The sequence below is a fragment of the Pleurodeles waltl genome, chromosome 1_2, assembly GCF_031143425.1.
Source record: "Pleurodeles waltl isolate 20211129_DDA chromosome 1_2, aPleWal1.hap1.20221129, whole genome shotgun sequence".
Taxonomy (NCBI): domain Eukaryota; kingdom Metazoa; phylum Chordata; class Amphibia; order Caudata; family Salamandridae; genus Pleurodeles; species Pleurodeles waltl.
Genome location: NC_090437.1, coordinates 573,352,361 through 573,377,129, shown reverse-complemented (window position 1 = coordinate 573,377,129; position 24,769 = coordinate 573,352,361). Strand labels below are relative to the sequence as shown.

The following is a 24,769-nucleotide window of genomic DNA, read 5'->3' as shown; positions in this document are numbered from 1 at the left end:
AGCGTCAATCTGAACACCTTTCTAGATTTTTTTTTAGTACAGATGTGGTTTCTTTGAAGCTTGCAATAGATAGCTTCTTGTTACAACAAATGAACGGTCATGTACTTCTTACTTGGGTAACATGGATTTAAACATTGACCTGCCGATTAGATGAGATTAGCGAAGGAGCACTGGCAGTGAATACACCCACAACGTCTCTAACCCTTAAATATCAGAGCCCATTAAACTAAGATGGCAGACAAATTAAAGATTTTGGAAGGCATTATTAATCGACGGCTGGACTGAGCAATCAATGAATCGCAGAATGAGCGGGGTGATATTTGGAAGCTAAGCGGTGAAATACTATAAATCATTTTATTGCGTCACTGGTGTGAAACGTGGGTGGGTGCTATATCCAATACTGGGTGGAGAAGAGGTAAAAATAGGATCTGCGTGTAAAACGTAAAGCCTCGAAACACCACCTACAGGTAATGAGAGACCACTCCGCCCTGAAAAGTTGGAGAGCTTTCTAAGTTGACTAAATGTCGTTGAAACAACTCCTGGCTTCATCTGTCTGTGGTCTAAGGTGTCTGTCTAGCTGTTCAGCTCCATGTTGTCCTCAGGTTCAGAGTTTGATCTTATTTTTAACTTTCACAGCACATGTTCCGCTGGTCTTTGTGGAGGGCAGCAGTGCAGCATGTCACGATACAAGGTCACGATACAAGTCGTGCTAGGAAAAACAGCAACGGCGTAGGATTTCTTCTTTAATGTAAATATTGTCTGCATGAGCGGACGACATAATGTGCTTGTCTTAATGCTTCAGCAGTGTATCACATACATGAGAATATGGAGGAAAGAAAGGTGGCTGGTTCAATCAAACGCTAGAATTACTCACAGGCACAAAGATAAGGTACCTGGAGCAATTTCACCTGTCGAGGGTAGCAAGCCAAGACTTTATGATCCTCCTAATCGCTACACTGTCTAATGGATGGTAATCAGGATTGTGTGGTATTTCTTTGTCTTCTGTCATTTTGTGAGGATGCATCCAGGACCTGTAGATCGTGGACTCCCTCCTCCTCCAGCAGCATTGTATTCTTTCTATTTGTTGCTGTGCAGGCTTCTCATCCACCTTCTGAAGCAAAGCCTGTTGCAGCAGTATTGAATTTAGGCATAGAACAAATTAGGTTCATCAGCAGTATCCAAGTTGACAGGTGAAGATGTTGGCAGAGAAACTGTACCTGTTTGCAAAATGTGTTAATAATGTTGGTCAGGCTATTATCAGTTGTCCACATCATTGTTCATGATCAGTGGCATAACAAAGGTCCCCGTAGTGCCCGCTGCGCTGTTTTTCTTTTTATTTGCCCTCGGCACGGTACCCTGTGCAGTGCTTCAGGCCCTTGGTAGGATTTGGGCGGGGGTGGGGTGCGGTGCTCCAGATACATTGCAGAGCACTGTTCATGCTGTGCAATCCCGTGTTCAGGTTATATGTTAAGGATTTGAAAATGGGTCTATAGATACCTGAGAAACTTGCAGTATACGCTTTTTTTAAGCAAAGTGTTCTGATTTGTTGTTTGGACACATCTGCGGTGTCGTTTCATGTTATTATGCATTTGGGTTAATGTTTGGCAGATGTGGTTTGTTTCTGAGTATTTACCACTGGCTTTTAGGCATTAGAGAGCTACCTCAGGGGCAATTCTAGTCAATGCATACAGGTTCCACAGTCTCATTCTTATCATGTTTTAACACGTTGTTTTTAACTACCAATTATATTTCTCAATGTTCTTCAGCTCTAAAATCTGCCTGTTAAAATCATTTGTTCAAATTAGCACAGGTAATGCAGCTGCGCTATCAGTCCCCTTAAGCACTATTCCAATGAGGTAATCCTGTTGTCCATGGTTTTGGGAATATCTCCATACCCTGAGTAAGTATGTGAGAATTTTTCATCAATGTTAATTCGTTCCATTGGCAGTATTCGGGCAGTGCAACTCTCGAGGAGGGTCAATGGGGCCCATGACCACCTCCCTTTATCCTGTACTCCGCCACCAACTAGCCCCTTCACTACAGCTATGTAGTTGCTGGTAGGTGAACAGAAAAAATAAAAGATATTGCATCTTGTCATACGCAATTTTTCCAACTGCTTTTTACTGCTCTGCAGTGATTTTTGAAGACAATACACAATTCCACATTTGCTTAAAATGTTTAAATATGGCTTTGAATGTGCCTAAATCGGTGGCTTTCCCCGGTCTAGCACGACCTGATGACCATGAGTGGCAGCTTGTGCTTTTAGGCTCTACATCTACTTAAAACTTTAAAATTAAATAACGCTGGTTCTACTGATTGCTTTTGTCATTCTAGTATCATTTTATTTTATTAAAATTTACTCTGTGTTTTTGTTTGGGATTTTCCTTGTGTTTTATTTCCACTTTATTACTGTTTGTGTGCCTTACAGTTTATCTCTAAATTAAGACTGACTTCTTTGTGCCAAGCTACTAGAGGGCTGAATCCAATTCCTCACATTGGTTTTCAGTGGTGGGATCCAGTATTTGTGTGAAACTAAAAAGCCCATATATTAGACCTGACAGCCTTAGGGTGGCCCAACTTTTTGTCTGCCTCCCTCCATTTTTCTGATCTCATTTTTGCTGGTTTTAGGACTCTGCTTACTTTACCACTGCTGACCAGTGCGTGTAAAAGTGCTTGTGCTCTCTCCCCTAAACATGGTAATAATGGCTCATACTCACATAGCTTATCTTATTTACCTATAAGTCCCTAGATGGGCCAAGGGCCTGTAAGTGAAATGCTACTAGTAGGCCTGCAGCACTGATTGTACCACCCACATAAGTAGCCCCTAACCATATCTCAGACTTGCCATTGCAAGGCCTGTGTGTGCAATTTCACTTTCACTTTGACTTGGCATTTAAAACTATTTGCCCCTAAAGTCACCCCTAAGGTAGGCTCTAAGTAACCCATAGGGCAGGGTGCTTTGTAAGTAAAAGGCAGGACATGTACTTATGTCCTTTACATGTCCTGGTAACATTTGTTTTTCACTGTGAGGCTTTCTCCCATAGGCCAGCATTAGAACTGCTCTTATACACTTTTAAGTGTTCTTATACACTTTTAAGTGGTAGATTCTGCTCTGAAACGAGTAGCCCTTCATGTTTAGTATGGCCATAATGGTAACAGAAAATCCTGCTTACTAGTGCAGTTGGATTTAATATTACTATTTTAGAAATGCCACTTTTAGAAAGTGGGAATTTCTCTGCACTTACTGCCTTCTGTGCCTTAAAGCCTGTCTCCAATCCACGTCTGGGTTGTGCTGGTGGACAGCTTCCCTTGTGCATTGCACCCAGACCGGAATAAACACAGGACACTCAACCACTTCTGCATTCATCTGCATAATGAATAGGTCTCCCTGGGCATGAAGGGTGGAGGGACTCTCACTTACATTTCAAAGGCCAGTAACCAACCTGACCCCACACATAGGACTGATAACCCCCACATGGATCTTAGCAGACAGGGCTGGGGTGAAAGGGAACCTTGTGCACTTCAAAACCACTCTTTGAAGTTTCTTCCACTGCAAAGGCATTTTTGGGTATATATATATACTGGGTCTCTGGCCCCACCAAATCAGACATTTCTGGATCTACAACTGGACTCTGTCAGAGGGAGTTCCTGGCTGCCCAAAGGACTCATTTGGACTGCTTTGCTGGAAGACTGCTGCCCTGCTTGTTGCCCTACTGTCTGATGGCCCCTGACTGCTGGAAGGACTCCGCCTTGCCCACAAGTACTCTCCAAAGGCCTGGATTGAGCTTGCTTCTTGTTCTAAAGTCTCAGGGGCACGAAGTCTTCACCAAGAAGAAGAAAATCCCCGTGCATTGGAAAATCAACACTATCATACAGAAATTGACACAGCGCCTGCTTCGTGGCTGAAAAATTGCTGCGTTGCCTACCGGATTGACACAGCACCTGCTACTTCTTACCAGCTTGTCAAGGATTTTCAAAGCATTGTCTCTGGGTGTCAAAATATCCCTGCATCACAGTGAGGAATCAAGGCTGCCCTCCTGGAAATTGACGCATCACCTTTCAGCGTGGAAAGAAACAATGCATCTTCTGCGCCTCACCAGAAAATCCTGAGCAGCACCTTATTTTTAAATGCATCTCCTCCTCTGCAGCCCCATGCGTTGTTATTTTTGACGCCTCACAGGTACTGTCTGTTAAAAGGATACAGCCATTGATTCTTAAGGATTGAGACTCATTGAAATCTTTAAAAAATAATATCTTGTGCATATTGGATTTCTGTTGTTTTGGTCTTATTTTATTCAGATAGATATTATCTATTTTACTAAAATGGTGTGGAGTACTTTTCGTGGTTGTTTAGTGACTTACCCTGACTAGGATTGTGTTCTTTACTTGGACAAGGGTGTATACCCCTTCCAACTAGAGACCCAATTTCTAACACCACATAAATAATCTGACATTAAATTCAATCTCTTTAATTTTTTTTCCAAATTCACTTTAATTCAGCCTGACTTTGTGCACCTGCAGCTCTGCCTACAAACATGGAGTTTGAACTCAACCACCTGAAGAGCTACACTGTTGGTGAGCTCCTGAGATTCTCCATAGAAAAGCGGGTTCTAGAATCAAGAGCCCCAAGAAGCAATAGCCACAGAAGGCCCTCACAGCATGAGAGGAAGGACACAAGTTAAAAACCACAGCTCAGGAGCAAGAGCAGGATGAGGAAATGGAGAAGCAGAAGAAGGAGAGGATTGAGGAGGTGGAGAGAGAGAACCTCCTGGCCATGTCCCCAGAGGGGGCAGGAGGACCACACAAGTGAGGTCCTCTGCCATGTCCCGGACACGTAGCAGCATCTCTTCCTGCAAACTTTTCCATGAGGAACTGGATGTCAGGTGATCTAAAAGGGAGTTTCAAATGCAGCCGGCCAAGCTAAACATGGAAGCAGCCAAAATGGAGGCTACTGCAAACAGCCTTGGAAGAAAACAAACATACAAACATCTGCTAGATCATCAAGTGAGTCTGAAGGAGCTGGATATGAAAGCAAGCAGTGCAGCAGCAATGGTGGCAGCGATAGTCCAGTGCCCAGTGGAGACAGGAGGGTCCACATTCTCAAGCATCTGGTGCCTAACTTTGTTGTGAGGGATGACAAGGGTTCGAGGTTAATTAATTTAAACCTTTAAAACTGAAAATCTCCAGTTCCATCCACTGAATGTTTGGCATTCTGGTATTATTTTATATATTAAACTTTACTCTGTTTGTCTAAGTTGATTTGGGATTTTTGTATGTTGTGTTTTCGCTTTGCTACTTGTGCACTGCATATATCTTTACATTTTGCCTCTAAATTAACTTGACTGTTTTGTGCCAAACCACAGCGGGGTTATGCATAGGTTATTTTAGTGATTTTTGTGATTCACCCTGACAAGGATTGTGGCTTCCACCCCTCTCAAACAATAATCTGGTTTCTTACACTATATAATACTTTTTTCTGCTTGTGCTGTCAGGGGCAATGTGTATTCTTAGAGACTGTACAGTTTAAGAATATTTAACTTCTTCCAAAAATCGTTTTCCTGTAGAAAAAAATGCGATTTTAGTGAAAGAATATTGCATGAGGAAATACCAATATTTCACTGTTTGGTCTTTCCCTTGTACTGTAATGCGGCATTTCAAATGCAATGCTCTTGAATGGGGACTCATATGGTAATATCACATGACATGCACAAACAATGAAAGTTTCCCCCCTACAAATTTCACCAGATCCTACCTCTCAAAACAAATTTTGGGCAGGAAATAAAGCTTGGCCTGTGCAATCATTTCACATGAGTTGTAATCACAACTCAGGGGCAAATGCCAATTGCACCCAGATCAGCTTAAAGGCACAATCAAAATGAGGGACTTGGAGTTTGAACCATCAAGGACAAGTGGAAACACAAGCCTGGCTAACAGCAGATCTACAGGAGCGACTACTATGCTAGCCAATAGGCCTTCCTGGCAGTGTATCTTTGGGTGATCACCTTGTCACAGATTACTGTGGAAGTGCCTCTCGAGCCCAGCGCACTGAACCTCCATAAACACTCGCCACATTGCTGGGTCTGGGTGTTTCCAAATTTCAGGAAGGAGGTGGAAAAGGGGCTTCACCGGCACCAAGTGTGCACAAGCTCCAAGTGGTGCAAGTGGTAGCTGATCCTTCTGCACGTCACTAAACTGGGCAGTGAGTTTTCAAAATCAAATTCAGAGGCTTCAAAGGGGTCAAATAAATATGCTGGGACATTCCATTCTTGGCTGGCACCATGACCTATGGATTAAACTATTGTTCATGTTTTAAGCATCAAAATAGTGCAATATATGCCAACATTATGCTGCTTATTCAAAACTGAACACTCTAAAAGAAGAGAACTGTAGTTGTGCACTTGCACACAAAGGACCTGCTTTATATCCTGGCAGCTTCTTTCTCTGCCAGGGTTACGTAGAAAATTATTCCCTCTTCCCGATGGAGATACCACCTACCAGATTTAGAACTGTCAGACAGGCCAGAGGATGTTTCTAGCATTGACAGGAATCCCTGTCCGAGAGGTTCCTGTCAATGCATTGTAATATTGACAGAAGGCTCTGTCAAATATGACGGAGCCATCTAACAAGGTTACATTTTTTCCAAAAGAAAATCCTGAAGCAGGATTTTTTTAAATAAGAAAAATAATGGCTCCCTCACCGTGGGAGTTATTTCCCATGGCAAGGGGGGTATATTTTGTCTTTTACTTCCCCTTACTACTAGGGTTTGCCTGGCGGTGACAGACCACGAAAACAGCTATTTGTCAGCCCATCTAAATTGGGTGGGCAGATTTATAGCTAATTCTCCAACAACCCTCACTTTGTCAGGCTGTCATAGAAGTTTGGCCATGGCAGAAATGCGGTGGTCTCTGCCATCATCAAACTATGGGCCACCCGCATCTAAATTCGGCTGGTGGAGCATTATGTTGGCGGAGAGGGAACTCCATTGTTGTTGCAGTGGAGTTCTCGCTCCACCAACATATAAATCAGACCCGAAGTGTTTAATTGGGGTTTGTTCCCATGATCGCACATATGCAGTATACAACAGTATTGCATAAAAAAAGCCTGTGCTGCAAGAATGTCATTTAATGAACATAGCTGTAAGAGATCTCACAAAAGGACATGCACATCTCCTCAAAGGACATTACACTCCCAAAAATATTGTACATTTCAGGCATAGCTGTGCATTCCCAAAAGGCAAGGTTGTGTGATGACCACCACTGTGTCTTATATTTCAACTAATGTGAGAATTATATCCATAAATAGTTTAGGTGTCCCTAGAGAAACACAAAATGCTTGTTTTATGGCCCGGCAATTGAAAGGTTTATCAATGCTGTATTACTGTGCAATGAATTAAATTATGTATGCAGGAAGCAACAGAATTTAGAAATATAGTATTTATTTGTGTTTTATATGTTTTGTTGAATATCTATCTGTCTACATTCATATATATATATATATATATATATATATATATATATATATATATATATATATATATATCTGTACATATATATATTCCAATGATTGACTTTCATCCACTAATGGCCCCCCCTAGGCGCACTCTATAGCCGGTGCCAGCGTCAGGGAAGGACCGATTCCCTGTGAACCATACTCCAACAATTTACTTTCAGTCATACGCGGCACACGTAGGATCTTCAGAAATTCTATTTGTATTGCTGATTGATTTGAATACAACCCACACAAACGCGCTTCAACCCTCCAGGGTCTTGATCACAGTACAGAGTACACTAATTCTCACAATTTATACTCTTTTTCCCAGTTTACCTTTATGTGGCATTCTGGGATCTGTAGTATCTTTTAAACCCCAAATTGTAACAACCACCAAAAAAGTGAACCCTTTGTACACCCCACTACCAAATACATTTTATATCTATTTACATCCATATACACATATACATACACAGTTTGTTCTAACAATTACTACATCTTACTTGTATTTTAGATCTTTCATATTTTTTGGACTGCTATAACTTTTTTCCACATATATGTATGCCAAAATATGGTTTTTCAGGGTCTAGTACCTATTCTCATCCGTCATTCTCACCATCTTTCCATATTTTGCATACGTTTTCCATACCTCTCTCTACAGATGGCAATATAGCTCCTCATCCGCGTTAATCCCAAGTGGGGTCTTAGTTTTTAATCTAATAATGTATCTCGATTCTAAGCGTCTCAGTTTTTGGACTCTATCTCCCCCTCTCTCATGTTTAGCGATGGTTGCAATCCCATAATATTTCATATGTAGTCAATCAGCGCCATTGTGGTTTTTCAGATGTTTTGTCATGGCATTATTCATGTCATTATTCTGTACTGCCCTGATGTGTTCCAATATTTGTTTCTTTAAGGGACCAATAGTACCCCCTACATATTTTAAACCACACAGGCATTCAATTATATATACTATAAAGCTGGTCTTGCATGTTATTCTTTCCACAATTGGAATCTCTCTCTCCCGAAAGCTTACAATTTTAATTTTATTGCAACCAATCCTACACGCTTTACATTTGTTGCAACAAATTAAGCCTTTGCTGGAGTCTGCCAGCCAATGCGATGTTTTTGGAGATTCAAAGTAACTATTCACCACTAGATCTTTTATAGATGGCACTTTTCTACAGGTTACATTCGGTCGAGACCCTAAGCGTGGTCCTAAGTCTTTATCCTTTTTAACTAAATACCAATACTTGTTTAAAATATTGAGTATTTGTTCATTCTCTTTGCTGTATGTCAAAATCATTCTTATTTGATCTTGTTCATCCACTTTCTTTTGTCTGTTCACAAGAGTTTGTACACGTGTTACTGTTCTAGATTTCCTTTCACCTTGTTTGACATCTTGATTTCTGTACCCTTGTGCTAGAAACCTCTGTTCTGTTTCTGCAAACTTATTTTCCATGTCATCTTGTTTAGAACAATTTCTCTTGACACTGATAAAATCACCATAAGGAATACCTTTAATGAGTGAAGCTGGATGAAAACTTGACATATGTAACACACTGTTTGTCGCTGTCGGTTTTCGATGCAGAGTAGTCTGTAATTTGTCATTTTCTACATATACCATCACATCTAAAAATTCAATTGAGCTTTTGCTCAGTTTGTATGTAAAACGAAGTCCCATGTCATTCATATTCAATATTCCAAAGAATTCCTCCAAAGATGCCTCTGTACCATTCCAGATTACAAATAGATCATCTATATATTGCAGCCATATCACCACATTTTCCATGAATTTTCATTCTCTTCCACAGCTTTCATCCATGTTGATTGGGCTGAACTGGTTTCCAGGGATTTATTGCATATTTTTAGTAGGCCGAAAGAAAGTTCCTCCTCCCTATCTTTCCACATGTGCAGGGGCAGTGGGTCCAGTAGGGACCCCGATGACACACTTCTCGCTAGACATTTGTAATCCTCCTCTTTAAAAAAGTTCCATTCTGTCAAGTTTAGTTGTGATTTCCTCCAGAGGGGGCGTAATTGCTCAGGCTGCTCCTACAGATTGGACTTTACCACTATCTGTTGTGCCAAAATCAGTACAAATTTGTTGGGTTTTAAGATAAAAGTAATCTGAAAGCATATCACATAATTCCTCAGAGGGCAATATGGATTGAGTTGTACAGACAGGCTTAACTAAATTACTAACCACACTGAAAATCTTTTTAGGATTATTAGTTACTTCTTTAATAGTATTAACATAAATGTCTTGCTTGGCTTTTCTGATTTCTTCTTTATAATCTTTGAGAGCTGATATTAGCTGGAGTTTATCAAACTCAAGATATGCCTTCCGCCAGAGTCTTTCATTTTTTCTACAGAGACCCCTTTTTTCTCTCTGCGCCTCTGTATATCAGGGCTCAGATGGTCTTTCTTGTTTACTCACTATTTTGTCAGGGATAGCAGTATCTAAAACCTGCTTTATATGGCCCTGGAGACTTTAGTTCACATCTACAGATCTCTCTGGCTTAAAACAGATTAGACTGTCCAATAGGCTTCTTTCTTTTAGTCTGTTTAGTTTGTACCATGATCTACCACGGAACCAGGACTCCAAAAATACTGCATGGAGCCAAAGTGGATGAACTTTTTTGGGATGTTTTGTGCAGATTTGTCAAACATTTAATAGGAAAACAAAAAAATCCTTTTCTACAGAAAGTCTGACCAAACTATAAAAACACTAGCGCTATCTGCCCCAGAGTAACATATATATATAGATATATATAAATATATATTTTCACTGAAAAAAAAACAAAGGTTAAAGTGACATTATAGCAACATGTGGTAATAGCACCATAGGTTATAGTTAGAAATGGGGTTTCTGATTGGCTAGGGTATGCACCTAAGCCAGGCAGAATCCACCCACTCTAGTCAGGGCAAGGGAGTTGCATGTCCAAGATAACTCCTGCTCACCCCCTTGGTAGCTTGGCACGAGTAGTCAGGCCTATCCCAGAGGCAATGTGTAAAGCGTTTGCACAACACACGCAACACATGTGACGCACTATCCCCACCACAAAGGAAACACAACACCAAATTATATGAAAATATAATGTATTGTACACAACGCAATTATTAGACCAAACATCACAAATCAGTAATGTCCTGCTACCTTAGCAGTTTTCAGAACATTACACATTAGTTACTCTGCAGACTAGCAGTAGTCACATTTAACACACAGGTTACTCGGTATTCTGCAACATAAGCAGTAGTCAGGAAACACGGTATTACACTAAAGCACTTGTCATAAGAATATCATAAACGCCCATATTAGGAACATTATAAAACATATGGCAAGTCAGAAAAACATATTAGCATGTCATGCCCATAAAAGGAAAATATGCATACACATATGAAACATCCTAAAAACAGGTAGGCAACACATAAATCAATGAAGTCTTTAGAAAGAACTTATGTTGTATATAATTTGGGTGTACCTGGTTTGATGTAGGCACCTCTAGTGCCTGAAGAATGAAAAATGGGGCACCCGGCGCTCCTCTGCGCAAGACGGGGGCCTCTTGTGAGCTCTGGGGTAGAGGGGGGTGACACGCACCCCCTCTGTACTCCTGATGGGCCCCTCTGGGGGCCTGCGATCATTGGGGGCCTCCACCTGCCATCACGAGCAGGGGGCCAAGGTCGGCCAATACGTTTGGTAAAGGAGGGGGGCGCCACAACCCCCCCTCTGTTTTCAGGACGGGCCCCTCCTGGGGCCTGTGATCACTGGGGACCCGGGCCTCCACTGGCCCTCATGAGGGGGGGCCAAGGTCAGGGAAGAGTGCCAGGAGGAGGGGGGGCACCACGCACCACCTCCGTTTCAAGGGTGGGCCCATCCTGGGGCCCGCAATCATTGAGGGGCTTCCCCCGGGCCTTCATTGGCCCTCCAACAGGGGGGGCCGAAGATCAGGTACTGGCCCACACATGGCCAGAGAAGGGACCAGCGGTGCGGGGGAGCCTCCTGCCAGGCTTCCGTCCCGCCTGCGGTCCAGCAGAGACTTCTCCTGGGCTCAGTGGGACAAGGAGAGGCTTCCTTCTCTCACGCCCATCTCGTCCGAGCCCAGTAAGGGCCTTCTGGTGCCCCGGGAGAGGACCTCAGAGCGATCCTTTCCCTAGGTGCACGGCTAGGAGCACGCTTGGTCCAAAACCAATTTTACAGGTTCCTTCGTGCCCCGGGGGCACAGAAAACAGACCTACTCCGGCGCTGCATTCAAGATGGCCCGGCGGTGATCTTTCCCACAGCAATAAAAGCGCTTTTCAAGTGCTAGAACAACAAGTAGGCAGCGCTTTTCCTCATTAAGCGCTTAAGTCTCTAAAAGATAAAGCCTTTTCCAAAGTGCTTAGTCTGGCAAGGTATTGAAGCGATGTTGCAGGGGTCAGAGGTCACAGCACCCTGCCCCTGGGGAGCAGAAATTAAGGAGCAGGCCCACAGGTGAGGGGGCCTAGCTACAGGCCAGCACACAGATGATGCAAGCAGGTGGCAAGTCCTTACAGTGACCAAGCAGGTCACAGGTCAGCACAGCAGCGGCAGTCCATGGCGGTTCCTGGTGAGTCCTTCCAGCCTTTTGTGACCAGTTCCAAAATGATTCCAAGAGTCTCCAAATTGTGGGGAAAATTCCCCTGTACTTATACTCAGTCCTTACAGTTTTTTTTACAATGGTGTGGGAGAGGAGGTTCCAACCAGTTACAACTGGTTCTGGGAGTGCTCCCTCTCTCCTCCAGCACAGGCTCCAAACATCAGTTGGCACAGCCTGTACAAATGTAGGTGTGCCCTGCCTCTCCCTTCTCTCAGCCCAGGAAGACTATTCAGTATGCAGATGCACCTCTGTGACACCTCCACCCTCCCTGTGTACAGGCTGTCTGAAAAGTATGCACAAAGCCCCAACTGTCACTCTGCCCAGACGTCGATTGGAGTCAAGCTGCAAAACACCAGAGTCATAAGCACAGAGAAATGCGCACTTTCTAGAAGTTGCATTTCTGTAATAGTAATAAAAAATACACCAACACCAGTAAGCAGCATTTATTATCACCATTACAACCATACCAAACATGCCTACGCTACCCCTCATAAATCAGACAATACCCCTTACACATAAGGCAGGGCATTTCTAATGCAATCCTATGAGAAGGTAGCACTCACAGCAGTGAGACACCAAGTTTGTTTGTCACTACCAGGACAGGCCACGCAACCTGGCATATGTCCTGCCTTCTACATACATGGCACCCTGCCCATAGGGCTAGCTAGGACCTACCTTAGCAGTGACTTACATGTAGTAAAAGGGGAGTTCTGGCACTGGCAAGTAAATTTAGATGCCAGGTCCCTGTGGCAGAAAACTGTGCACACAGGCCCTGCGCTAGCAGACCTGAGACAGGTTTGAAAGTCTACTTCAGTGGGTGGTGCAAGCAGCGCTGCAGGCCCACTAGTAGCATTTCATTTACAGGCCCTGGGTAGAGAGATACCACTGTACATGGGACTTACAGATACATTAAATAAATATGCCAATTAGGTGTAAGCCAATCATACCAACTTTAGATGGGAGAGCACCTGCACTTTAGCACTGGTCAGCAGTGATAAAGTGCTCAGAGTCCTAGAGCCAACAGTGCGAGGTCAGAAAAAATAGGATGAACTAGGCAAAAAGTCAGGCGGTGAACCTGCCACAAGGGCCAGGTCCAAATGTTATGTTAAAAAAAAAAATAGAAATTCATGAAAAAAGCAAAGGTTAAAGTGACATAGTTAGATGTTGAAATAACACAGAAACTAACTTTTGTTTTTTAAACCTGAAATTCACCAGTTACAGTTAGCTGCACATACTCTCACTTGTACCCCCACCATGCACTGCTTATAACCTCACATTTTACATTACTCATGACATATAAAATGATATAGTTGATGACATCACTGTTGACATCTCAGATCTTATAGCAGTACTGCAAAGTGCTAGTCCCGAATTGCACTTTTGTAGCAACTTAAAGTTTTGACTATGTTTACTACTTTTAGGTATGCACAAACTGCACTTTTGTAGTAACTTACATTGTAGTCAGTACTTACCTACATTATTTTCTATGGTAGTGTGTTGTAGCACCAGTGGTTGGCCATGAGTAGTGTTGGATGTACTATAAAGTGTAACATACTACAAAAGTGTAACTTACAACAAAGTGGGGTTTGTGACTGCTACAAAGTAGTAAACTTACTCAAAAGAGTAAACCTACTCAAAAGTGTAAGTTTCCTTTGTGAATTAGGCCAGTAAATGTTTAGAAAAAAGAAACACCCTTTCATTGGCGAAAAGCACATTCTGCCTTTGAAACTGAGAGACCGTGGAAGCTGTTTTCTTTGAGATTCAGCTACAAATAGGCATTGATTAGAATGTTTAGGTTTTGTTTACCTTTCATTAATACATTTTTGATAAACCAATGCAAAAAACAATCAGAGCCAGTGTAATTATATGAATATATGGCTGCAGCTTGTGCTGGATAATTATGTGTTTCCTACTCTTGCCACATGATGTGCTGCATAATTAGCAGATTTTTTTTTTAAAAAGATGGCTTTCTTCATATATACTGACACTGAAAATAGCTGATGATACAACTTGGAATGGAGCTTTGTGTGATCAGTAATTGTTTCTAAAATAATCCTGTACATAAGCATCTATTATTAGTTTATGTTATGCTCTTCAAATGGCTTTTTACATTTGTGGCAATTTCTCTTTTTCAGGTCTTGCCGCGGCAAACCTGTGGTCTCTTTACTCACACAATCTTCTACAAGGAATATCCAGGTGGACCAAAGGAACTGGACAAAAGCATTCAGGGAGGGGAACTTTTCTTCACACTTATTCTCAATCCAGTAAGTAGGGCAATCGAAATTGTGTACTATAACTTCATGCCACTTTCTGGGTTGTGCAGATAAAGCAATTTGTGAGACACCATTTCAGTACAAAATTGCTAACGTCTGCATGTTTACTATCACAATTCGTGTTTACAAAGTCTTTAAAATGTATTTATCCAGATTTCAGTAATTACTCTTGCTGGCATTTCGTGAGGGATGCTGATCCAGCTAAGTGGGAAACAAATTGAGCAGGCTACTGCAGCCTAATTCTGACGTAATATGACACACTCCATAGACAACTAGCATACAAAATCCTTCCCCAAAAATATTTAATAAATCAAATTGATACTCCAAGCACTGTAATGAATTAAGAAGCACTTCTAATTTATGTCTTTTGTTTATGTTTATTTCATAAATTCTACACAGGAGAGCCTGTGATCGTTTTAGATGCAGAGCGCAAGGGATGGTGCGAAATCATGGTAAATTGAATGAATGAAAGAATTGGAGTGTTTTAGGTTTCCTCCTGAAAGCAGGAAAGTTCAGTTCAATGCTAAAAGCTGACGGAAATTTGTTCAAGGTTTAGTAATGTTCCCCTAAGCCCTTTCTATATGAAAACTCTGAAGGACAGTTTGTAGCTACACCGACGGGTTGCATGGGTTTGAGCAAGACATTTGTAAAAAATGTATAAAGCTTCTTTTGTTATGGTGAGATAGTTATTCACCTGTTGCTCCTTGGTCACAGCAATTCCCTTGGAGGTTTTCTGATTCTGAGTTTTAAAGGTGGAATATGGAATAATATAGAAAAATATTCAGCTATGGCTTTATTAAATGATAAATCTGCATGATTTCCCCTTGTCAACTCCTCCAAGTAATCATTGATTGGATTTGTGAGGTGATCCTATTAGTTTTATTACACACACTGTTTGAGACCCCATATAGAAAGTGATGTGAAGTCCCAAATCTTTCACTTAGGATTTCAGCCTCACATTTACACTTAGGTTCAGGGACAATTAAGGCGATCTTGAGAGGTAGAGGAGCTCTGGCACTTTGAGAGCTCCAGACACCCACAATATGTCACTGCTCGGCTTATTGAATTCCTTTTCTGAAAAAAACAAGTTGCACCACTTGCTGAATGTGAGTCTGCAGTGATTTGTCTTGGCTTTGAAAGATTTCATGACATTCCCTGGAAAGGCCCTGTTTAATATAAGAACATAAAATATGCATATGAGATTATGCATGATGGTGAAAGATTACATTCTTGGTGTTTTTAAAGTTGGCATCAGCTTGTCATATGATGAATCGTCTATTGACTTTGAATATCAGGCAAACCACATCAGATTTAAAAGCCCGGGCCTGAGCTAACTGCTCTTTAGCATGGAAGGTCTTCTTCAGTGTTGTTGCATTCTCAAGCAGGTATTTGAAGCTACCCCTTTTCTCGCCTGCTTTGCACTGTGCTTTTCTCTTTTGCATCTTCTTTGCACATGTTCTTTTGATAACCTGTATGTACTTCACAGAATGACATTTTGCAAATCAAATGTGGTATTTGTTTTGGGTTGTGAGGGGTGATACTCTTCAGATAGCATCCTTTACACTTTCTGCCCCTACATAGTTGATTTAGTACATAATTATCATTTTAGATTTTCACTTTGTGCTCTTCTTCCAAGAACAGGCTAGTATATTCTGATCTGACTGTTGTTTTTGCCTCTGGGTATTGCAAGATTTCTGTTTGATGTTCGCTCAAAATGAAATGTCTTTAAGCTTCTGCTCCAACATTTTTCTGTGTTTTGGCTGCCAAGGTGCTCTTCAAAAGCTATACTTAATTAGTGGTAGGGGTTGCTAATGGGGAATGAACTATGTGACCACAGCAGTTGTAGCCCCAGAACCTAGGGGCTCAGTCATCAAGATCCCATTGTAGCTGAACTTTGGGAGGCCATCATTCGTTGATGGTTGTTCTTTTCCTTCTATTATGATGGGACGGAAATATTTGTTTGTGTGCAGTGATTCTCTTCAAGATAAAATTACTCCCTTATTATTGTTCTAGAATTCGTGCTCAGTCACTCAGCTGCCATCAAAGGGCAATTTGAGCTGTGTACATATATACAAAAAAAAATACAATCATTTTCACAACAAGTCCATCATTACAAACAATACATTTATTGTATGCAAAACACAAGTTAAGACGTACAGTGTTAATTTAGAAAGGTACTTGGTGTTACCTTTTTTTATTCTCACCATGTGTTAATTTTCGTATACTTTAAGATTTAGGGGGTCATTACGACCCTGGCGGTCTCCGACCGCCAGGGCTAATGTGGCGTCCGTACCGCCAACAGGCTGGTGGTACGGAGACCCGTATTACGACCGCGGCGGTAGCGCCGCGGTCGCACTGCCGGGGCCGGCGGTTTCCCGCCGTTTTAGCCCCAGCGGTGATAATCCGCCAGGGCAGCGCTGCTAGCAGCGCTGCCCTGGGGATTATGACTCCCCTACCGCCGGCCTGTTTCTGGTGGTTTGCACCGCCAGGAAGAGGCTGGCGGTAAGGGGAGTCCTGGGGCCCCTGGGGCCCCTGGGGGCCCCATGCAGCTTTTCACTGTCTGCATAGCAGACAGTGAAAAGCGCGACGGGTGCAACTGCACCCGTGGCACGGCCGCAACACCGCCGGCTCCATTAGGAGCCGGCTCCTATGTTGTGGCCGCATCCCCGCTGGGCCGGCAGGCATAAACTAGGTTTGCGCCCGCCGGCCCAGCGGGGATGTTGTAATGGGCGGGAGTGCGGCCGCATGGCAGTTACAGCCGCCGCCCACCAATGTTGTAATGACCCCCTTAATGTTTGATTTTACTGGTATGTATTTGCACATCATTTCCACAAGAAGCTAGTAACTAGATAGTTTGGTCGTCTTCTTTGCTTCATTAAGGGGGTCACCCGCTTCCGCCACCCGCCAAGCTGTAACCGCCATGCGGCCGCCAATGCGGCCGCACTCCCGCGGTGCCCATTACAACATCCCCGCTGGGCCGGCGGGCGCAAACCTAGTTTACGGCCGCCGGCCTAGCGGGGATGCGGCCGCAACATAGGAGCTGGCTCCTAACGGAGCCGGCGGTGTTGCGGCCTTGCCACGGGTGCAGTTGCACCCGTCGCGCTTTTCACTGTCTGCTATGCAGACAGTGGAAAGCTGCATGGGGCCCTGTTAGGGGGCCCCTGCACTGCCCATGCCAGTGGCATGGGCAGTGCAGGGGCCCCAGGGGCCCCAGGACTCCCCTTACCGCCAGCCTCTTCCTGGCGGTGCAAACCGCCAGAAACAGGCCGGCGGTAGGGGAGTCATAATCCCCAGGGCAGCGCTGCTTGCAGCGCTGCCCTGCCGGATTATCACCGCCGGGGCTAAAACGGTGGGAAACCGCCGGCCCCGGAGTGCGACCGAGGCGCTACCGCCGCAGTCGTAATACGGGTCTCCGTACCGCCAGCCTGTTGGCGGTACGGACGCCACATTACCCCTGGCGGTCGGAGACCGCCAGGGTCGTAATGACCCCCTAAGTGTGTTATGTGTCGTCCAAGATAATTAGTTATCAGAATATAGATGGGATTTCATTTTTTGAACCTTAGGAAGGCTGTTTTGATTCAAGTATGGAATAGTTCCATGATGTGGGTACTGGTGTTCAAAAACTTCCACATTCCACTTCCACATTCGGAACAAATGATATCCTTTTATTTGTGGTTTGCAAAGCTATCTGTCTCAGTTTGCACTATTTATCAGTTAAGAAAGGAATTTTCATCGTTATCTGCTCAGTATGTTTTATGATCTAATTTTGTTTTTATACATCGTTTGCCTCAGTTTACACTATGGGCCTGATTACAACTTTGGAGGAGGTGTTAATCTGTCCCAACAGTGACGGTAAAGTGACGGACATACCACCATCCGTATTACGAGTCCATTATATCCTATGGAACTCGTAATACGGCTGGTGGTATATCCGTCACTTTACTGTCACTTTTGAGACGGATTAACACCTCCTCCAAAGTTGTAATCAGGCCCTATGTGTCTGTAACAATGTATTTTTCATCACTAAGTTGATTATTAAAATGTAGCACCAAGAGAGGGTTAGGGCAACCAAATTCAGAAATAATAAATAGGAGTGCCTGCTTTTGTTACTTGATTCATATGCTCATTTACTACTTGCTGACTGTTTTGCCTTGTTGATATTGACAAAGGAGTTTTATCTAAAATTATCAATTTCTACCAATCTTTCTGTTTGTTGACAACGATATAGGAAACTACATGGAAAAGTGGTGTCCTTTGGACTTTGAAGAAGGACCCATGGTAGTCCATCCATTTCTGTATGAGGGTGATGTGGAAGGTTATTTCTGTATGAGGGTGATGTGGATGGTTACGGTGCTCCATCCTAGTGAATCAGGCACTGTAGTTTTGCGAAACAGTTGCATATTGTTGGTATTTCACCTGCTGTTATGTGAACTCCCATACCTTGTTTTGTTTTACGGAACTATCCATGACCAGTATTTAGTGTTAAACCATTTATATCTTCCTCAGCCAAAATGTGGCTATAAAAGTGAAATCTTGTTCACCCATTTGCTGGCCACGCTGGCAAAAGCAATTTTACATTTAAACGGACATGCAATTCATTTACAATTCTACTGATAACTGTGTTACTTCCTCGTGGGTTTGCATCCTCCACATTAATTTTCCTCATTTTCACGGCAAATGTATGGAAGATACTATTTCCCCCTTCTCCACTCTTTCTTCTCTCTCTGTGGCAGGGCTTTTCAGCACACAGATTCCTACCTTCAGTGTATTACAAAACATTTGAACAAAAAGCTATTGTTATTTTTCAGATGTCTGCGGTAGGTGCTGGGATTAATATGAACACTTAATGGTATATATGTTTTTTGATGAGTTTCCAAATCTAAAATGAGCTTGAGATATGACTCTTAACTAGTACTGAAGCTCAGTTAGCAAAATACAACACAAAATCAGTTATCGCTAATAAAAGGGCCTGTCTGAGTTAAGCTTGAATGGAGGTTTCCTTGTTTAAATGCACTTTGTTATAAAGGGCTCTGTGAAATTCTTCGCCATAGCCTTTCTCCAAATGAACCATGGTCATTAAGAACCAAGATGGTGAATTGCTCTGCACTGGGTCCAGAGGAGTGCTGCTGGCTCCATATATATAGCAGGGATCCTGTGCTGTGCTCTGATTCATCTCCCTTTGAAGGCAAAGTGATGACAGTAAGAACAAAGGCAAAGCTTGTAAAATATAGTGCTTCATAATACATTTCTGTTGCTCCTAAGTGCTTTAGATTACAGATGTTGCTCTCACCTATTGTGTGGTATTCATTTTACTGTCCTTGGAAAGGGGAAAGTCTGAGCCTGCCGTACCAGGAATTAAACTAGTGACCTTCTCAAGCGTTTTTTGTCAACACGCTTTCAATACAGTGACCCGACCTGCCAGTCAGTATGTGATTCCTGCTCCCAATCAAAAGACTTTACCTTCTTGGATTATCAAAAGGTAACCTATATGTGTTTTTGGTATTAAAAAATACCCACCACAGCATTTACTGTAAACGTAGGTGTTGCAAGAGTGGGCATAGTTAGAGGCAGCTCATCACTGGTACGGTCCAATAGAAGTAGAAATGACAGACTTTCCTAGGTAGTAGATATTTGTAATTCTCTAAATTTGTAGCACAGCTTCAAGTCAGAGGCGTTCCCATTTCCAGAAACAAAAAAGTACTTGTTTTCCATTGGACAGAACCTGACTGAAAGAGTTAGAAAAGCTATGTCCCAGTACACATTTCTAAAATGACGGCTTGTCTATTTTCATGGCCTGTAAATGCCTGGACATTTGTCTGATGTGAGAGTTATGGATGTTCACAGGGAACAGTGGAGGTGAGACAGGACTCGACTGTCCTGTAAGCGTGAGAGCAAGTATGCCTTCAACCATGTAACTGTTTCTATACAGGAGAAAGGATTTGTGATCAACAGCATACATATGGAACTCAAAAACCGGAAATATGCCAAGTGTGGTTTTTATGAAAGTGCTAGTCAGTACGTTTGAATGGTTAGAATGACTCTGGGACCGATTTGAGGAATTTGTCAAGAATCTAACATGAATCAGGAAAAACATATAAATTCCCCCAGCATTTTAAATCTCAACAAAACTCTCCAGTAGGTTGCCATGGAGCCTTGCTCTTATGTCATTTCCTGGCTTTGTCCTGTGTGGAAAAAGCCTCAGAAACACGGCAAAATTAAGACTGAGAGAAACACCAAAGCTTCCAAATTCCTTGCATTGATAAGGTTATCCATAGGAAAGTGGCACCCAATAAAGCTTTAAATTGTTCGCTCTTCTTGTGCACCAAGATGATTCTACCACCGTATATAACCTCATGGATGCTCCAATGAGTTAAGCTTTGGAATACATCCTACTGGTGGTATATTTCATCCAGAAAAGAGATTATGCCCAAATGTCAATTTGATGTGTGATCCTAAACATTGATATCTATCCAAACACTCGTGAGCCACATGCGTTTCGGCCAGGGCCCCACTTAAATGTCCAATAGAGACATAGGGCCTCATTATGACCCTGGCGGTAGAGAACCGCCAGGGCCAACGGGGGCGGGAGCACCGCCGACAGGCCGGCGGTGCTCCCTTGGGCATTCTGACCGCGGCGCTTTGGCCACGGTCAGAACGGGAAAACCGGCGGTCTCCCGCCGGTTTTCCACTGCCCCTAAGAATCCTCCAAGGCGGCGCAGCTCGCTGCGCCGCCGAGGGGATTCTGACAATCCTTACCGCCATCCTGTTCCTGGCGGCTCGCCCGCCAGGAACAGGATGGCGGTAAGGATTGTCGTGGGGCCCCTGGGGCCCCTGCAGTGCCCATGCCAATGCCATGCAGGGGCCCCCGTAAGAGGGCCCCGCTAGTATTTCACTGTCTGCATAGCAGACAGTGAAATACGCGACGGGTGCAGTAGCACCCGTCGCACCTTCCCACTCCGCCGGCTCGATTACGAGCCGGCATCCTCGTGGGAAGGGAGTTTTTCCCTGGGCTGGCGGGCGGTCTTTTGGAGACCGCCCGCCAGCCCAGGGAAAAACTCATAATACCCTCCGCGGTCTTCTGACCGCGGAGCGGTATTATGGAGGGCGGCATCCTGGCGGGCGGCCTCCGCCGCCCGCCAGGGTCATAATGAGGCCCATAGTCATTCTATTAAATGTATGCATGTTGTCTTTAATTAGTTCTGTTGGAGTCCATGATACTGGTTGCTCCCATTATCTTCCGTTGTTTCAAGTGAGCTATAATTTTGTTTTAGCATTTTCTTCCGCATCATGTGAAAGTTACGGTTAAGTGTTTTTAATAACTTGATTTAAATCACACAGTCTTTATTCTTTTAACTGCATCCCGTATTTGAGCTTTTGAGCCTGAGAACCCCCAGCACATCCTTGAAATCACATTTTGTCATCAGCCATACCAAGGGTGTTGTGGGATGTTAGCCATACCACATTTTATAAACCCTCCTCCTTAGTTTGCTAGAAAGACTGAACATGAATCAGTATTTTCAAAGTCATCACTGAAGGGCTTCATTTGAATGTTCAAAGTCTTTGGAGAAAGGCTTTAACCTCGTTGTGGTATACAGATGTTGGTGATGTTTAGCGAGCTGAACCTTCTTGTGCACACTTGAGCTTATGTGTTGAACAAGAAGAATAGCAAGCAATTATCAGCTATATCTTCACGGTACTTGTTTGAGATGTATAATAAGATTTATATGGTTAATCATATTAAATGTAATGCATAAGTCTCACAGGACTAGAATTGTGTTGTTAGCCTTGTCTGCAATGGGAAGAAGCTTACTTTTCAAATGTAAGTCCTTTATCCTGGCTTGACTCCAGATTGTTATACTAGTTAAAAACTGTTGATGTCTGTTATGTTGTCCTTTTAGTAGTGGCTGTTTTTCCTAAAATTATCATAAAAGGTAGGTTGCCTGTATTGGGCAAGGTTTTTAGCACCATGGGTGGATGGCTTCAGTAAATTTATGATTCATGATTATTTTGGTTTGGTTTCTATTGATGTTAGACCTGGCATCCTTAGGGTGGACCTACCCAAGTCTTTTTGCCTTTTTACTTTCTGTTTTGTAGCTGTATCTTGTTATTGGTCTTAGGGCTCTTAGCACTTTAAACCTGCCAACTTGGGCTAAAGTGCATGTGCTTCTCCCTTCAACATGGTAACATTGGAGTATCTAGTATTGGCATATTTAATTTACATGTAAGTCCCTTGTAATGTGGTATACCATTTACTCAGGGCCTATAAATTAAATGCTGCTAGTGGGCCTGCAGCATTGATTGTGCCACCCACTTAAGTAGCTCTGTCAACATGGTTCAGGCTTGCCACTGCAAATCCTATGTGTGCAGTCTCACTGCCACAGAGACTTGGCATCTAAAAACCTATTGCAAAGCCAAAACTCCCATTTACTTACATATAAGTCACCCCTAAGGTAGGCCTTAGGTAGCCCATAGGGCATGGTGTCATGTAAGAAAAAAAGTAGGACATTTACCTTTAAGGTTTCATGTCCTCATAATGAAAAACTCCAAAAGTCATTTTCCTTTACAGTGAAGCCTGCCTCTCTCATAGGCCAGTATTGAGAATTCCTTATAACATCTTTAAACTGTAGTTCCTGATCTGAGAGGAGTAGCTGCATCATGTTTCGTACCATTTGAATGGCAATAGTCAGATTTACTATTACGACTTTAAAAATGCCTATTTTAGAAACTGGCTATTTCTGTGCACTCTCTGCTCAGTGTGCCTACAACCTATCTCCAATACACGTCTGGCTGGGGTTAGGTGACATTCACGCTTGTGCATTCCCTTCAGACACCCACCATACAGGATACTCAGCTACATCTGCACTTGTCTGCATACTGATGGGTCTTCCAGGGAAAGAGGCTGGGAAGGGCTTCACACTTACATCTCTAAGGGTAGTGACTAGAGCCCACAGGAAGGGACTGATTACCCCCTACTGATAGTCTGGAGCCGAGACTGAGCTGAAATGGGGACCTGTGCATGTTACAGAAATCATTTGTAGTCCTCCCCCATATCAAAGGCACTTTCTAGTATAAGTACTGGGCCTCTTGGCCAACTAGGAAAGTACACTTTTGGACTCAAGGAAACTCTGCTGGGGTAAATACTGCTGTGTGCCAGGATCATCACTCTGCCACATCTGCCTGTTCCCAGGAACTGCTATTCTACCCTGTTGCAATGCCCTGCTGCCTGAACCCCAAGGACTGATCATCCCTTCCAGATTGTCTCCTAAGGCTTGCCGACTTGCCTCTGGTTTAATTGAGTGTCTTTGGGACATCAAAGACCCCGCCGCCCAGTAGAAATACCATCTGGTCCTCCCAACACTGAAAGAGTGAGTGCAGTGCTCCCCCTGTGACCACAGTGACCGTGTGCTGATCCCCGGGGCCAGGTGTGCTGTCCCACCTGTTTGAGCTGTTCAATGCACTGCCCGATCTGACCCGCTAAGCGCAGTGCCATTGGCCCGCTTACTCCTATGTGAGCCGTGCACTAGCGTGAGCCAGACCCACATCACAAGGACTCCAACCGACAGTCCTGCCCACAGCCCCGACAGCCGCACAGCAGCAGGCTCAGATCCAGAGACTGGGACCCAGTGAGGGAGGCTGATCACCGTGAACCTCTGCCTAGAAGCGCACCAAAGCTTCAACACAGGTACGGGGACCATGCAGCTTGTTATAGGGGCACTGTACTGATTCAGAGGGCAGCAACGCAACCAACTTCTCAAAGGACCAAGTGGTCCAGCACTTCTGCTGCGCTCTCTGCAGTAAAAGGAGCAACACCTTTGGAGATTTTAATCCCATTCTCTGGGCGGCTTCACACAGCGCCAACTAGCTCGCACTGTGCTGTCATTAAGGAACACACATACTCTTGCAAAAATACTGTAAAAGCTCTACCATGAGTCCCATCCAAATTATGCTTAATTTTGAGACCACTGTAGTGATCACACTTTTGCTAAGCAGCTTATCGTATTGCTATTAATTGTATTTTTGTTGTATTGATCTTCTTTAAACCAGATAAATATCATCTATTTTTCTAAATCTGTTTGGAGACTACTTTGTGGTGCTTTTACTGTGTTATTATGTGTGTTTTGCACAAATACTTTACACATTGCCTTCTGAGTTAAGCCTGCCTGCTCTGCGCCAACCTACCGGAGGGTGAGCACAGATTAATTTAGCTTTTGTGATTGACTTGCCGTGACAAGGATTGTGGTCCCTACTCAAACAGAGTGCATACCTCTGCCAACTAGTGAGTTAATTTCTAACAATGGTGCACTCATCAATGATGGTGTTGGTAGTACCCACCTTGGTGGTTCAATGATTCTATGTGACCGACAAATTCTGAGAATAGTTTTGATGGGCCCA

At 43.4% G+C, this 24,769-nt stretch overlaps 1 protein-coding gene across 1 annotated transcript in view; it reads left to right on the top strand.

Annotated features, from left to right (window-relative positions):
• LOC138301701 (bifunctional heparan sulfate N-deacetylase/N-sulfotransferase 3) overlaps window positions 1–24,769 on the top strand; it is a 546,324-nt gene that overhangs the window by 253,453 nt on the left and 268,102 nt on the right. Inside the window, exon 6 of the mRNA XM_069242218.1 lies at window positions 14,240–14,368. Within this exon, the coding sequence (XP_069098319.1) occupies window positions 14,240–14,368 (129 nt within the window). The remainder of the gene's footprint in view (window positions 1–14,239; window positions 14,369–24,769) is intronic.